Source organism: Halichoerus grypus, chromosome 6 (assembly GCF_964656455.1).
Source record: "Halichoerus grypus chromosome 6, mHalGry1.hap1.1, whole genome shotgun sequence".
Classification (NCBI taxonomy): Eukaryota; Metazoa; Chordata; class Mammalia; order Carnivora; family Phocidae; genus Halichoerus; species Halichoerus grypus.
The window spans coordinates 104,524,058-104,541,151 of record NC_135717.1 but is presented as its reverse complement, the minus strand read 5'-3'; the positions used below and the strand labels follow the sequence as shown (position 1 = coordinate 104,541,151).

Below are 17,094 nucleotides of genomic sequence, written 5' to 3'. Positions count from 1 at the left end.
GGGGTGCCTGGGTGGCTCAGTCAGTTAAGTATCTGACCCTTGATCTCGGCTCAGGTCTTGATCTCAGGGGTCATGAGTTTAAGCCCCGCATCAGGCTCCACACTGGTCCTGGAGCCTACTTTTAAAAACAAACAAACAAACAAAAAAGCTTTTAATGGGAAAAGATTTTGAACAAAATAAAAATTGGACCAGAACAAAATGTGCTAAAGTGTCTCAACATCATTTTTAGAGGAAAAAGTGTTATAATGAATGAGGTAATGCCATTAGGAGAGTTCCAATCTGTGCTCTGCCAATTCTGATTTTAAAATAACATTTTTTTTAAAGATTTTATTTATTTATTTGACAAAGAGAGACACAGAGAGAGAGGGAACACAAGCAGAGGGAGCGAGAGAGGGAGAAGCAGGCTTCCCACTGAACAGGGAGCCCGATGCGGGCTTGATCCCAAGACCCGGGGATCATGACCTGAGCCGAAGGCAAACGCTTAATGACTGAGCCACCCAGGCACCCCTAAAATAACATTTTTTAAGACTAAAAGATAAATCTATCAGGTTCTTCAGGATAGCCTCTCCAGAAAACATCAGATAGAATATTGTCTCTTTCGTATATGTATCTTCCACACACTCAGTACATTTCTGGTGGAATCACTTGAACAGAGAATGATATCCAAATTTACACACACACACACACACACACACACATTTTTTCCAGACAATTATGATTGGTCTGCTCCCCCTTGAAAGATAACTAAATTGTGGATAATTTTATACAACTCCAGCATGATATTTTCACTCAGCTATTGAGGTTTGGACTACCTTAAATTATATTTGGATTTCAGAAGCAGTGCATAAACTATTTAAGATATGTTCTGCTTTGAATTAATAAATGCAAAGCACTTCAAATATTAAAATTACTATTCATTTTAAGTGTACTATTTTAATCTCCATTTGTGAAGACGTTATCCAAGAGACACTTGCTGAGTTAATTATCATCTTCCATAGTGACTAAGAATGATTGCCTTATTTCTCTTTCTACAATCTTCATCTTCTATCTGGAACTGAAGGTTTTATTTTTTATAGTAGGGCTGGTTATTTTGTCAGAAAACTTGAATGCAGAATTTGTGAACTCTTTAATCCTGTGTAACTATACAGTATATTATTGTCATTATATCCGATCGAAATTTTTTTAAAGTAATCTCTACTCCCACATGGGCCTCGAACCCACAACCCCAAGATCAAGAGTCACATGCTCTATTGACTGAAACTGCCAGGCATCATCCCTCCCATAGAAATTTTTTAATTTCACGGAATGTTTATCTTTTAAATAAACACATTTACATGTATTGAGTACTGATAGATTCTTTTGTGGAAGAACAAAAGAAAAGATAATCAGAATTTGCACATTCACATTAAGACTTTTATAGGAAAAGAAATCAAAGCTGTTTTATAAGCTATTAATTTTTATCATCAACTGACTCTCAATTTGACACTTGAATGCTTGGTGTGATTCTTGTAATGGTATACATAGTATCGACATGTACAAATAGGACTCAGAAATAAATAATTTATTCTTCTCTGCTTGAAGTGAAGCAATTCTGGCAATGCATATAGGTGCCCTGACAAACAAGAATTGTGAAAAAGATCAACCTAGTGCAAAATTAACCTGGTGTTACCATATGACCTAGCAATTCCACTCCTAGGCATATACCAAAGAGAATTAAAACATATGTGCACACAAAACTTGTACATAAATGTTCATGGCATTATTCATGAGTCAAAAAGTGGAAACAGTTCAAATGTTCATCACTGATAAATGGATATAAGAATGGAATATTATTTGACAATAAAAAGAATGAAGTGCTAATATATGTTGTAACATGAATGAACTTCAAACATGTTATGCTAAGTGGAAAAAGCTAGTCATGAAAGGCCACCTATTGTATGATTCCATTTACATCAAATGTCCAGACTAATCTATCAAGACAGAAAGTAGATTAGTGGTTGCTCAGGGCTGGAGTGGCTAATGGGTACATGGTTTATTTTTGGTGTGATGAAAATGTTCTAAAATTGACTGTGGGGATAGTTGCACAGCTCTGTAAATATACTAAAAACCACTGAATTATACCCTTTAACTAGGTGGATATATGGCATGTGAATTATATCTCCAAAAAGTTGTTCTTAAAAAAAATGACATAGACTCTTCCCTTGCTGTTGTGATAATAGATGCTCTTATTATGTTTTCTGATATGTCGTAGAAAAAGTAAATCTTCTGAGAAATGCATTTGCCTATAAAGCTTATATTAAAGGTAATCTTTAACGATAAAATCTGCAATTGTTTAGTGACTTGTCAACTTTGCCCTAGGAAATTGTATTTGTCACTTTAATTTTTAAAAAACACAAACTGACCAATCTTCTTTTAATTAATTTCACCCCAAAAATATTCTGTCTCTGTTAAGCACAGAGAATATTTAATTTGTCTGATTCTCTCTCTGTAGCAATACTAAGTTTTTGACTTTGAGCAAATGACAAAAACATATCTGTGCCTTAGTTTCCCTTTCTGTAAAATGGGGATAACAATACTATCTACCTCATACAGTTGTTATAAGCACCAACCAATCAAGCAAATATATATAAATTGCTTTGAACTCTTATGGGACATAAAGCAAATTGACCACTTACCATCATTATAGGAAAAATTAAAATGGTCTTTAATAGAGTGGATCTAAATATAATATGAATCTTTATTTCTTTCACATCCATGAGGATACAATAAAACATCAGTTTCAGTTTCAGAAACATTGCTGTTTTGTCACATTAAATGTGAAATTATATAGCTGGTGTGATACTGAAAAAAAAATCCAAAGAGTTTTCTCCCTAGTTTGACTCTCTGCAATGTGAGGTTAAACAGAGGCTATTTATCAAAGGCAGAAGTTTTAGCATAAGCACAGGGACTCCTTTAAATAGATTAAGTAATTTAGTTTTCCCAGACAGGATCTACTTATTTTCATTCTAATAAAACTAATTAAGGTACTTGGCTGTCACTGGAAAATATCAATTACAGTTGCCCCTTGAACAATGCAGTACTGTTGACTGGAAGCCTTACCAATAACATAAATAGTTGATTAATACATATTTTATATGTTATGTGTATTATATATTTTTTTATAATAAAGTAAGCTAGAGAAAAAAGTTACTAAGAAAATCATAAGAGACATCTTTACAGTACTGTACTGTATTTATCAAAAAAAAAAAAACTGCATGTAAGTGGACCCGTGCAGTTCAGACCCCTGTTGTTCAAGGGTCAGCTGTATAATCTATTGGAAATAACTGAGTCTTGAGGGCAATACGACGTTGGGAGGCACTCTTTAAATTGTAGTTGTCCCAGATTTTCATATTAATTATTACCATTTCCCAGCAGATGGCAGTATGATCTCTTTGACCTGGGTATGCTGGTTTCAAAAGGTTTCTTTGATTCTAAGGAAGAAAATTTTTCCACGGGAAGCCTGCTTCTCCCTCTCCCACTCCCCCTGCTTGTGTTCCCTCTCTTGCTGTGTCTCTCTCTGTCAAATAAATAAAATCTTAAAAAAAAATAAAATAAAATAAAAGCTGCACATTCCCTGGTACAGGGTGTTAGATCCCTCCCTGTGCCCCTCTATATCTCCACAAATTGTCAACATTAATGAAGCACAGGTGTTTGATTTGAAGGCACTTTGGACCCCGGCCAAAAGAAATCCTAAAAGACAAGGGAACTATGAAAATACAGGCTGTGATATCCAAAGTATGCTGATATTAGAAGCTGAGGTACACAAGACGATGAGCTCGTATGGCAACTGCCATGCCTAAGACAGCCATAATTTCAAAATCCCAAGTGGTTTTAAATAAAAGTTTTCTCATAACTCACTGGGTGGTGATATTTAGACAGCTCTAGACTTCTCTAGCAGCAAAACTGCACCTGACTGATGAGAGAAATTTTCTGGTCCTCATTTTCTCCTCTTAGCATGAATAACCACATGTTACACTATAGAAATGTTAGTATTATTTGATCATGCACTGCTGCACCCAGTCCCATTAGGGATGTCACAAAATATATCGTACATGCTGCATATTATCTTTCTACATTCTGAACATTAAATTTCAAAACACACCTGTTCCAAGCATTTCAAATAGCCACACTTAAAGTGCATTTTATTGCTTGCTCCTTGGAACGTTCAGGAGAGTGGTACTGACACACAGAAATGCTGCAAGGTACATTAGTACTGTTGTGTATCAGAACTGTCATATTCTTTTCAACATTAACATGTTGAAACATTAACATCAAAGACAATGGCAATAACTTCTAGTCAATGTATCTTGGCATGTTTTTTATAATTTGCTTATTTATATAAATTAAACCCAGGGGATGCATAGCTAAGGAAAATCTATCAGATTATAAACAAATTATGCATGAAAAGATATATCCTGCTATACTTGTACTCAACGAAATATATTCTTAGAAAAAGTTGATATGCTTTTTTAAAAAATGTTGCTTACCAAAAGATGGTTACTTTGTCTAAAACAAAATTATACATTAATGTTGTCGGTTGTGAGTTGGAAGCTGCAAGGCCCTTCTTGAGTTGAGCCTGGTTTCCATAATTAAACGTGGAGCTAATTTTGGAACATAAAGCCCTGCCTGTGCCCCTCCATAACTTGACAAACTGTCAACATGAATTAAGCACTGGTACAGTTTTCTACTGTATTGAGGGAAGGTTTACCGAGCCATGTTTTTCTCCTCCTTTTTGCTAAATGAACATCCCTTTTCAGACCTCACCTTCTGACATTTAACTATTCCCTTTCTGTATTCCTATCAATGACCACATTAGTCCCTTCTGAGATGACTCTCCTCGAGCCAACTGTCCAACAGTAAGTTAATATTAATAAAAGCTAAATAAATCGAGTGCTTAATAAATCAAAGGCACTATGGAGTTGAAATAGTAATAACAGTTCACAATCAATGAGCATTTACTGTGTGCCTGGCCCTGTTCTAAGCACTCTACACACATTAAGTCATAAACCAAGCCACTCCAACCAGGAAGGTATTCTGTAGCCCCATTTGATGGGAGAGTAAAGACCTCTAAAGGGTTCCCAACTAGCGGTTGACCCTTGGAGCATCTAAAATGTGTGAGGCACTTTGGGTTATCAGGTTGACTGAAGAGATGTAGCTAGCACTTAATGGGTTGGGTCCAGAGATGCTAGACCCCTTGTAGCTCACCAGTCTCAAGACAATGAGGAATCTTCCTACCCCAAATGCAAATAACACTCCAACCAAGAAGCACTCTCTTGCTGAGAACTTGTCTCCACCATTCTTCTTGTTAAATAACTCATCTCTTCTAAAATTTTGTATTATTTCAGATTATATTTAGGATTAAATGCGAAAACAGCTCTGAGCTTTCAGCCAATAGCTGACCTGGTTGAAATCTGTTGAGCTGTTTTATGCATAAAAGCCCCTCTTCCTATTATCTTCTGCACTGCCACCATAAGAAGAAGAAATAAAAAGTCTCGGCATATTAACTTTGTAACCTAAAGCCACCAACACGATAGTTTAAGAAAAATTTTACATTAATTCTATTTAATTTGGGGGCATGAATTCTTACAAATTATCTATCATGCAAAAATTTAAAATATGTTTGCTATCAATCTAGTTGTATTAGTGTAAACTGAGCAAAAAGACATAGAGAAATATTACCTACACAGAACTGGACTTCGCCATCAGGTAAAAGTCTATATGAAATTCATTTTCTTCCAACAGCCATGCCCTCTTGATTTCTTGATTTATACAACGTGAAAATGAATTCTTTGCTAGTAGCCAAAAGCACAGGGCAGGTAAAGTGCACGATATGTTAACTCTTGATGTGCTATTAATCATAAACCTATTAAATTAACGTCATTGGTTCTCTAGTTTCTTATTCCGGCTAATTTCAATTTTTAGTCATCATTTCTGTAAAGGCAGAAAAATATAAGCCCCGTTTGCTATAGAAATAAATGCCTGCCAGAGCCTTGACAGCCTCTAATTATCAGCCAAATGCAAAGAACCTTGGGGGGATAACAGACTGAAGATTAAGCCTCAAACTTAATCACCTGACAAGCCTGTTGAACCAAATTCCTGGTTCAGCAGATCTGTGTGGAGACCAACAATTTGTAGAAGTAAGAAGGCGATGGTGATGGTGGTGATGCTGTTCCTCAGGCAAGATTCCCATCAGCACTGGATTAAGGTATGGCAGGGAGGTAAGACCTAAACTAGAAAAGCCACTTCACAGCGACATAAGCTTAAAGGCTGGGACTCTTCACAAGACATCTGAATTTGAAGATGCAAAAAATTTAAGGCCTAGATCATGTTGGAATAAGAACTCCTTGGTTTCAGATTTATACCTGTTCTGTATTTTGAATCATATGATATCCTGGCTAATTAGTATACTGAAAGTCCTTCATGTCTTTTAAAGCTTAAGGCATTTCTGTTCACAGAAATTACTATTATTCTTGAAGCTATACATACCATTATTTGTGATGGAAAAGTTCATTTTTCTGTCATTTCACTTGTATGTATAGCTTCTGAATTTTGTTGTTAGAAACGGATGGAGAGGCTTTTCTCCCGTCCCACCTGACTGCAATCTAATCTACTTTGTGGCTCTAAGACAGATTTCTTAAAGTGACGCTTTAAATGAGAGATTGCAACGCCTCTTCTGTTGTGTCTTTCTAAGATACTGTACTTTCAAAGTTTCCAGTTGAAGAAGCAATATTTCAAAAAAATAAGCTAGAAGTAAAATGTGAGAACAAGAAATCCCAAAACAGGCTATAACTCAATCCACAAGAAATCCACTTCCACAGCCCTAAAGGAGATCTTACCTGCATAAGTTGCTGCTTCAACTTCTGTATTTCTGAAATGTTCAGCTCACTGAATAAGTCAGAAACAGGGTGTAGAGACTCTCCTTTCCTTAAAGTGGGAGTCCGATAGTCTCCATTCAGTTTCACAAGGGGCCCGTGGATATGCCCATTCATTTTGTCATCATTGTTGGGTTCACTCGCGTCCTCCGAGAACTTGAGTCCGTCGACAGAGATGCTGATATGGTTATCGTTGAGGGTAATGTACTGGGAGAGCTCCTTTCGCAGGATGTTCTTTTGCTCCCTCTCGTTTTTTAAGGTCTCAAGGGCTTCTTCCAGTTGGTGCTCCGCGATCTCTTTCAACCGGATGGCATCTTCCAGCTGGCTGTTGAGAAGCACAGTTTCCTCCTCAAATCGCTTAATCTCATGCTTTAAGCCTTCATATTCAACCTGAATTAGATAGGATAAAGAAGATTCATAAAACTAAAATTTGGGTCTTACAAAACTGCCATCAACCACTCTAGTAGACCTAGTTATTTAAAAAATTAAAATGTTAGTCTACCCATTATACTGGACACCTGAAACTAATATAATACTGTGTGTTAACTAAAAATAGGAAAGTACACAGTGTAAAATGTGAGTCTACAAAATAAATCTAAAACAGCACATAGTATCTATATTCTTCAGGAAACATAGGATGGTTGCTTTGGAAATTATATATTATTTATAATAATTATTAGTTAGTATATATAATATATTATATAATTTATAAATACTTTAAGTTATTTATATATATAAATTCAATTCTTAGCAGAGATGGAAAAGGTCTGTTTTAGGATTTCTTTTTATGGGAACCAATGGCCAAAAGGGGGCACTGTTTGCCTAAAAAAAAAAACAACAAGGATTTTTTTTTTTTTTTTTTTTTTTTAAAGATTTTATATATTTATTTGAGAGAGAGAAAGAGAGAGAGACAGCAGGAGCAGGGGGAGGGGCAGAGGGAGAGGGAGAAGCAGGCTGCCCACTGAGCAGGGAGCCCAATGTGGGGCTTGATCCCAGGACCCTGGGATCATGACCCGAGCCGAAGGCAGGTGCTTAACGACTGAGCCACCCAGGCACCCCAGGAATTTTTTAAAAAATAAATTTATCAGAATATTTATAACTAGGAAAATATTTTATCATCACTATTACTTTGTTTTACTTAGTTATTAATGATAAGGAAATTTTTATATTCAGAGATAGATTAGCTAAAAGATCACAATAAGAATTTAATCTCAATAAAATATGTTTGAGAGTAAAATGAAGCAAAGAAAAACTTTATGTGTTTATGGATAGAATCTGGAATAGTGGTACTGATTATCTGCTAATAGAAAAATACATATATATTGCTATCAATGCAATATTCCTTTGAATTGAGAACCAAATAGCCTGTGTAAACACCCCTTCATCATGAAAGCCCACAAGGGAAAGAGATCTCTACTCTAAACTGACAGGCCTTCCTTGAGGCCTTTTCCATGGCACTAATCACATGCCACTTTTTAATAACTATTCTATCTCCACAACTATACTGTTGTCTCCTCAGAAGGAGGAATTACTTGTTATGTACCTAAGGTGTCCCTCAGTGCTTCAATATTCCATCACACTGTTTCAACAGAATTCTGCTCTTCAACAAGCGTTTGCTGTTGTGAATGAAAAAATAAACTGGAAAAGGTAATATAATAAAGTCATTATGATATTAGATACTAATGTAAACTATGTGTTTAGTTGTACATCTATTTTACTGTTTATATTAGTTTAAACTTGTATTTTAAGAAATATTTTTATTTTTTATTTTTTTAGATTTTATTTATTTGAGAGAGAGAGAGAGGGTACATGAGCAGAGGGGAGGGGCAGAAGCAGACTCCACTGAGCAGGGAGCCTGATGCAGGACTCGATCCCAGGACCCCACAATCATGACCTGAGCCAAAGGCAGACGCTCAACCGACTGAGCCTCCCAGGCACCTCAAGAAATACTTTTAAAATTAAAGAACAGGGATCATAGATCATTACCATTTTCATCTGTTTCTATTCTACTCCCCACCCCATGCCCCCTTCTTCACATAATCTCACTGGAATGGCTTGTTTTGCAAAGGTTAGGATAACAGTTTTTGACATAGGTTTAGGTCAGATGTAGGTTTGGCTGATGTAACAGAGACCTAGACAAGAGCGATTGAGTCTAGATAGAAGTTTGGCTCTCTCTCATGTAACACTATGTAGATAGACAGTCAAGGGCCAGTAGGATTCTCTGCTCCATGAGGTCATTCTTCTTTCTTAATGCACTGACTCCTATTCTGGTCCATATGATCTAAGGCGGCTTGCCACCTTGATCATGTTTCAAGCAGTGGGTCAAAGTAAGAGGCACACCCTTTCTCTTTAAGGACATGTCTCAAAAGGTGCTCATATCACTTCTCATATCCCAGTGGCCAGTACTAGTCACATGACACTTACTTACAAGGCAGGTGAAGAATGTTTTCTTTATCCTGCATAGCCTTATGCTCAATTAAAAACTGAGTAATAGGGGCGCGTGAGTGGCTCAGTCAGTTGAGTGCCTGACTCTTGGTTTTGGCTCAGGTCATGATCTCAATGTCCCGGGATCCGCACTCAGCAGATAGCCAGCTTGTGGATTCTCTCTCTCTCCCTCTGCCCCTCTCCCTGTTCTCTCTCTCTCTGTCTCAAATAAATAAAATAATCTTTATAAATACATACATACATAGATACATACATACTGGGTAATACACTGGGAGAGGGGTACAATGGATACTGCTATACAAGATCACTGGAATTTCTATTTCCATGATAGAAAAGACCCAAATATAGAAATTGCTTGGGATAACAGAATCTGGGTCCTTGTGTCATGGTTTCTTCCAGGCCTGCTTATAAACTGTAAAGTCATCTTCCTCCTGACCTTCTCTTTTCCTTTCCCTGAACAACTCAGGATACCCACTTGCTAACCTTTCCTAGTATTTCAGCCAATCCTCTGACTGCTCCCAAATTACTTGATAGCTTACATTTGCAGACACTTCTTTAGTTTGCATTGTAGACCTTTTATTCTGTAATCCTTGTTAAACTGATAGTTTAGGCCAGGGATTGTCTAACATTACTATGTCTTCTGGATGAAATCTAGCCCACCACCTATTTTTGTAAATAAAATTTTATTAGAACACAGTCACACTATTTTGTCTCCAGCTACTTTCATGCTACAACAGCAGAGTACAGTAGTTGGAAGAGACACTGTTAGAGATACATTAGGCCTACAAAAGTTAACTTATTTACCATCTGACCTTAGTAGGAAAAGTTTAGATTCCTGGGCTAGACTAGAAGACATTAATTTAGTTTGCATTGTAGATTTCTTAAGTTTTGTAATTCGTATTTAATTGATGGTAGACTTTGTATAAAACCTGATCTGTTTCTCTCTGGGCAACTTCACTCACTCTACTCATAAATATTTAGGCTCCTAAAACTTACCCAGCTGTTTCATGTTTCTCTGCCTTGGCCAAGGCTGTCATCTGGAAAACTCTTATTCAACCTTTAAGACCTATGTCAAAAATCTGATCCTAACTCCGAAGTCTTTATTGACCCATTCAGGCAAACAGATCACTCCTTTCTGGTACCATCACTGTAAGGCTGAAGCAGATGGTTTGAGCCCCAACAAAGTGGAGACACCAAGAAACAGGAATGAGAATGCACTTAAAAACTGATATCTGGGGGCGCCTGGGTGGCTCAGTCGGTTAAGCATCTGACTCTCGATCTCAGCTCAGGTCTTGATCTCAGGCTCATGAGTTCAAGTCTCGAATTGGCCTCCATGCTGGGCATGGAGCCTTCTTAAAAAAAAAAATTTGATGCCTGACATTTTTAAGATAGCATCAAACTAGTCACCATTATAAAAATTAGTACTTTGGTGCAATTCCTTCTAGCGACTTCATAGTTTAGTAACTTTTTTCTCTTTAACTACATGAGGGTTGGGGGTAAGTATAATCTTTTCAGAGTTTAGGAAGTCTCAAGATCTTAATCTAGCCTTCTATTGCCACATCTAACACATAGCTTTTAATATGCAATTACATGGATGGCTATGAGTCTATTAACTGCCTTCCCTCCTGGGACTATAAATTCTTTAAGACAGTGACCATGTCTTTTGTCCTTAAAAAAGTACATGGCCTCATAGAAGGATACTCCTGAAACACTGGTTAAATGAATCAAACTGAATTGAATATGTTCCCTAGGTCTCTTATGATATTATTTCCTGATATAGAAACATATCCCTGGAGGAAATGTTCTTCATAATATCAGTATGATTGAATTATTAATTTTAACAAGTGTTTTCAATGGTTAGATAACAACTATTGAGTGCTTTAGTTTAGTATGTGAGATATTAGGGACATAGGACTTATTATTTCTCCCCTACCTCCCACCAGTACATCTCTAGAAATTGAAGCTAACATAATTTCCTGCCCTGGTAGGTAACACTGGGACCAGGCAAATTTTCCTGTTAACCCTATGTTAACCAATACTGGGACTAGGCATAGAAAACTTGTGGGAAATACTCTCCTGGAAGATGAGACCCAATGAAAACAGCTTCCTTAAGACCCAAGTCAAGACCCTTACTTTGTTGTGCGCCCCAACTGACAGCCATTATGTCATAAACTCAACCTATCCCAACCAGTTTCCCACCATGCAAAACCCAATCCAGACCCTAAAATCCTATGAACATCCTTTCCCTAAACCTCCCATTTTGAGACATTACTAAGGCTCTGTTGAGGTGGGTCTCTTACTGGAGAGGTCTAATAAATAGCTTTGCTTCATCAGTGGGTTTTTCTGATGGGGAACTGACAGTCAACTCGACCTCTCTTTATGGTTGCTGCTTCTTCCTACACTTCTTTCAGAAAATTTGGTTTTCAAGAGTATCAAAGTATAAAATGTATTTGTAAGACTGGACCTAATTTTATTTTGTACATAGAACCAAGTCAGCACACAGAGGGACGTGCCTAAAGTTTTCAGAGTCAACTCTCTGATGTTCTTATATATTTCATATTTAGGATCACAAATAAAACCTGGTCTGATGAATTACAATAATCTTAAATTTTAGTTTCCTTTCTAAGCTGAAGAATGAGTATAAGCAAGAAAAAAAAAACAATTTATTCATTCTTTCAACAGATATTTATTTAATGCCTTCTATGGGCCAGGCAGGCTCTGTTCTGGATGTTATATTACGGTTGAAGGGGATGGAAAATAAATAAACTAACATATAGAAACTATATAGGGAATAAGAAATGCTATTTAAACAACAGTCATTTAGAAAATAATCAGTAAATAGCTAAAAGAAAAATGGAACTTCAGAAAAAGAAGAATCGGGGCGCCTGGGTGGCTCAGTCGTTAAGCGTCTGCCTTCGGCTCAGGTCATGATCCCAGCGTCCTGAGATCGAGCCCCGCATCGGGCTCCCTGCTCCGCGGGAAGCCTGCTTCTCCCTCTCCCACTCCCCCTGCTTGTGTTCCTTCTCTCGCTGTGTCTCTCTCTGTCAAATAAATAAATAAAATCTTAAAAAAAAAAAAAAGAAAAGAAAAAGAAGAATCTTCTACTTCAGAAAAAGAAGAATCTTCTAGTTCTTTGAACTAAGCATTTTATAATGTTAGTAGCTTGGCTACTCAGAGAACTGTCAACCCAGGTGGCAGGACTATATTTTGTGTGGGGAGCTTCAGTACAAAGCAACATTCCGAGCAGTTTTGAGATTGAATTCTAGCATTGTCATCTCTTTGCAAAAAAAGAACTGTGGCATTTGTACATAAAATGTTATACTTAACACTTCACTAATTAGAAACAGAGTATATGATGGATTCTAACTCCTGTCAATAAAGGCCAATAGTAGGAAAAAAACCCCAAAAAACAAAACCCAGCATTTTCTTCATTGGGGGAGACTTGTACCACTACAGTGCATCTACTTGTCAGGAAATAAGCCAGAATGGCCCTTTGTGCAGGAAATAATTTCAAGTTAATTAATTAGACACTTAATTGGGAAAATTACCATATTGCATCTAGAAAATAAAATTAAAGAGATGTATACATTTTCCCATTTGTTTGTTTTGGTTTTTTTCAAACTTCTGAGTTAAGCCTTTGATTTCCATATTTCAGTTACTGGTGGAAGGGCATGGGTAAACCATAAACAGTAATCAGCCAGGCTAATAGCATAAATTCCCACAGAAACGGCATCTGGGTTAATGAATACTCACAGGATACCTTGGCAGACTTTCAAAAATACCTAATACTGGCCTAAATTAACCTCCTGAGTAAATTAGTCTACCACATGCAGGGATGGGAGGCTATAGCCTCCTGCCTGTGCAGAGAGCAGAGAGGATTTGTAGGAATTGGGAATAATGACCACTTCAAATATGTGCACTTCGAGTACATTTGCTTCGAATCCTCTGCATTCTTCATCAGTAACCAAAAAAAAAAAAAAAAGAAAGAAAGAAAAAAAAGAAAAAGAAAAATACCCTTCTTAAGAAGTTTCTGAGCATACTTAAAAAAGTCTTCTCAGTCTGATTTTCTTCACCGTGAGCTCACTGACCCCAGCCAAGCTGAGACCTGGGATGCCTACAACACTATCAACCCTCAGTACACACACGCACAGTGAGTCAGTGCTTAAAGGGGAGGACTGAGGTAAAAACAGAGGGGGTATCCTGATAACCCTTTTTAATGGTCTGAAACCACCCCCTGAGCTCCTGGGCAGACATCTTGTTCCCCCCAACACTCCAAAGCTGGAGGAAGTGGCAGTGATCAGAAATCAAATTTCAATTGTGTCAATACATGCATTTTTTTTTCTTCTGGGTTCTCTCTTTCCCTTCTTCACCCTTGTATCTATCAAAACCAAAAATAGTTTTTGATAGAGATAGGAGCTTTGGAAGGGAGTAGAAGTAACATACATCTGGGCAGGCCTCTAAGTTTACTTACTAAGTTACATTCTTTTGTTACTTACTGTAACAAACCACAATGCAAACCAATCAGGAAAATAAAGCAATTAAGCTATCTAAGCCTCACTACCAAAAAAAAAAAATATATATATATATATATATTTAAGTGTAGACATGCAATGTTTTTGGTCACATTACAGCTGAAAAAAAAAAGATATTATCTTTCTTTTATAATTTAGTTCTTATTGATTTATATTTCATAATTCCTTTCCGTGTATGATTTAAAAGTAATTTACAGAAAGAAAGAGAGAGAGAGAGAGCAGGGATTGCTTTTAATGAGAAATTGTCAGGTTAAATTGATTATAATACATTCCACTTCCAGCCAGAACAAGTTAACACAGAGCTAAATGTCTTTTAAATGTCAGCTGAAATAGGAAGGTTGGGAAGTTTCAGCACATAAATATTGTAGGAAGATTAAGACAAATTTTGACAAGTTCCTTTCTGAAAAATAAAAAGAAGATTTAACCTTAGTGGTCAGAAGATGTGGCTCCAACTGGAGTGTAACTAAAAAATGTCTTGAACTTTACCTGGTTCTGCTTTAATGTGGACACGAGTTTCTGCAACGTGATATTTTCTTCTTCCAGCTCAGTGTAGTCCTGAAGGAGGCGGGCCTCTCGGAATTTGTATTCTCGGATTTCATCCTTCATCCGTATTCTCTGTAGCTCCACCATCTCATTGTTCTGAAACAACAGAATAAACAGTCAATATGAAACTTTCTTATTCTAGACTTAATAATGTGCAGATCTCTTGGTGGTTAAAGATAATCATAAAAACACCTCATAGAACAGAAGTCAGGACCACCTTCTTTTGAATAGCAATGTAGTGATATCTGTCAAAACTTTTTTTTTTTTTTTTTTTAAGATTTTATTTATTTATTTGACAGAGAGAGAGAGAGCGAGAGCAGGAACACAAGCAGGGGGAGTGGGAGAGGGAGAAGCAGGCTTCCCGCTGAGCAGGGAGCCCGATGTGGGACTCGATCCCAGGACCCTGGGATCATGACCTGAGCTGAAGGCAGACGCTTAATGACTGAGCCACCCAGGCGCCCCTGTCAAAACTTTTTTTAAAGATTTTATTTATTTATTTATTTGACAGAGAGAGAGATTGACGGAGAGAGAACAAGCAGGGGGAGCAGCAGAGCGAGAGGGAGAAGCAGGCTCTCTGCTGAGCAGGGAGCCCGATGTGGGGCTCGATCCCAGGACCCTGAGATCACTATCTGAGCCAAAGGCAGATGCCTAATGACTGAGCCACCCAGGCGCCCCTGTCAAAACTTTTAAAAGCATATACACGAGATCCAGCAATTCTACATCTAAAAATCACTCTGAAGTATATTTTCATAGAGATAAACAAAAGAGAAAAATAAATCCATGTATATTTACACAAAGAATTGGAAACAGTCTAAATGTTTGCTATTGGGGAAACAATGAAATAAATAATCATGCATCCATTGAATTGAGCATTATAAAATTATTAAAAAGAATGAGAAAAAAATGAGGAGCTTTATATACTAAAAGAGAAATATAGCCACAACATATTGTGAAATATAAAAGAAAATTATAGATTAGTATACATACAATACCAACTTTCCATACCCAGGAGGGGTGGGGGAGTGTCCACCCACAAGTTTCCCAATAAGCCACATGGTCTGAACTGCCTTTTTTCAGCCCTTGGTCACCACTTGCTTCGGCCTCAGTAGCTTTCCCTGTGCTCCCCGACCATGCTGGACTTGCCAGCTCGCTCCTGCCTTGAGGCTTTGCACTTCCCCTCCCAGAACTCCCTGCCTCCAGATCAGGGGTTCTTAACCTCATTAGCGCCATGACTCTCTTAGACAACATGCTGAAGGTGATGAAGCTCTTCTCAGGATAGTATTTTAAAGGGAAGTGAAAGGGTTCAGAGCATGCCACCCCAAAATATGCCACTTTGACATCCTGATTATTTTGAGCTGCAGGCCCTTGAGAAACAGGAGATGCAGGAAGGGCTCTCTGCCCTCCCCCTTTCTACCTAAAAGCAGGACACAAAATTGCCCCTGAGAAAGGTGCTCTCCCTATACCAGAAGAGAAGAACGTTCTTATCAGTAGACACTGGGAGTTGGCACCAAAATGCACTTGTACAAACAAACCTATTAAAATAACCCTGATCTTCCATTAGTTTCTCCATACATTTCCTAGTCACTGTCCCATAACTTACTGCCCCTAGCTTAATTTATCATATCTTGTCACATCCCCACAATTCATCGTTCTTTGTGTAAAAAAGGCATATAAGTTTTGGGGCCTAAGGGCTTCTTTGGGTCCTTATTTTCCTTCTAAAGACTCCTGCGTACACATACAACAATTAAATAAATTTGTATGCCTTCTTCTTGTTTATCTGTCTTATGTCAGTTTAATTCTTTGGCCCAGCCAAAGAGAGGAGGGAAATTTTCCTCACTTGTAGCGTAAAAGGATTACAAAGGATACCGATTATATTAAAATTAGTTAATACAATATTTAAAAAAAAATTATGATATGGTAATCAGGTAGTTTATCACAGTAATGGTCCCAAATTAATCATACTTCCCTGTGGAGTCTCCTCTCAAACTGACTCCGAGCTGGCCTCTGACTTGCTTTGACCCACAGAAGGCAGTAGAAGTGAGTGGGACTTTTGAGCCTTGGCCCCAAGAGGCCTGGCAGCTCTCGCTCTCTTGGAATGCTGCCATGGAATGAAGAAGCCAGGCCAGCCTGCTGCAGCCATGTGGCCCAGCCCACAGTCAGCCCCAGCTGCTGAGCATGGGAGTGAGACTTCTTGGGCTGTTTGGCTGGGTTGAGTGCCCGGGGGACAGCAGCTATGAGAGTGACCCCGGGCAAGTCCATAAGAACTCATCAGCTGAGTACAACCCATGTGACTGAGCCACAGAATCACGGGGTATTGTCTGTTCTACGTGTTCGGTGATTATACAACCGATAGTGTAATTATGTGCGCTTCTTGATTAACACAATGTATTAATCAGATTTAGTGGCAGATCTCAGAAATACCATCATTGCAAAGCAGTGATGGTATTTCAAAATACCTGAGATGTGGTATGAAAATACTGATCACAAAGTCACAGGTGATGCTAATGCTGCTGAGGTATTCACATAGGATACATTCAAATGGAAGAAAATGTTAAATTTCAGTCAGTCTACTGAAAACAGAAATGGAATTATTTTTCCCATCCAAGCATCCCACCAAGTCTCCTGAATTCTATCCACAGACTCTTAGGACCCAGGTCAAAAAA

The 17,094-nt window shown here is 37.8% G+C and overlaps 1 protein-coding gene across 5 annotated transcripts in view; it reads right to left on the bottom strand.

The window, feature by feature from the left end:
• BICD1 (BICD cargo adaptor 1) overlaps window positions 1-17,094 on the bottom strand; it is a 212,138-nt gene that overhangs the window by 47,482 nt on the left and 147,562 nt on the right. For all 5 annotated transcript variants that reach the window (XM_078075862.1, XM_078075863.1, XM_078075866.1 and 2 more), the window contains exons 3-4: window positions 14,375-14,527; window positions 6,876-7,301 (exon numbers count right to left, since the gene is read on the bottom strand). In XM_078075862.1, the coding sequence (XP_077931988.1) occupies window positions 6,876-7,301; window positions 14,375-14,527 (579 nt within the window). The remainder of the gene's footprint in view (window positions 1-6,875; window positions 7,302-14,374; window positions 14,528-17,094) is intronic.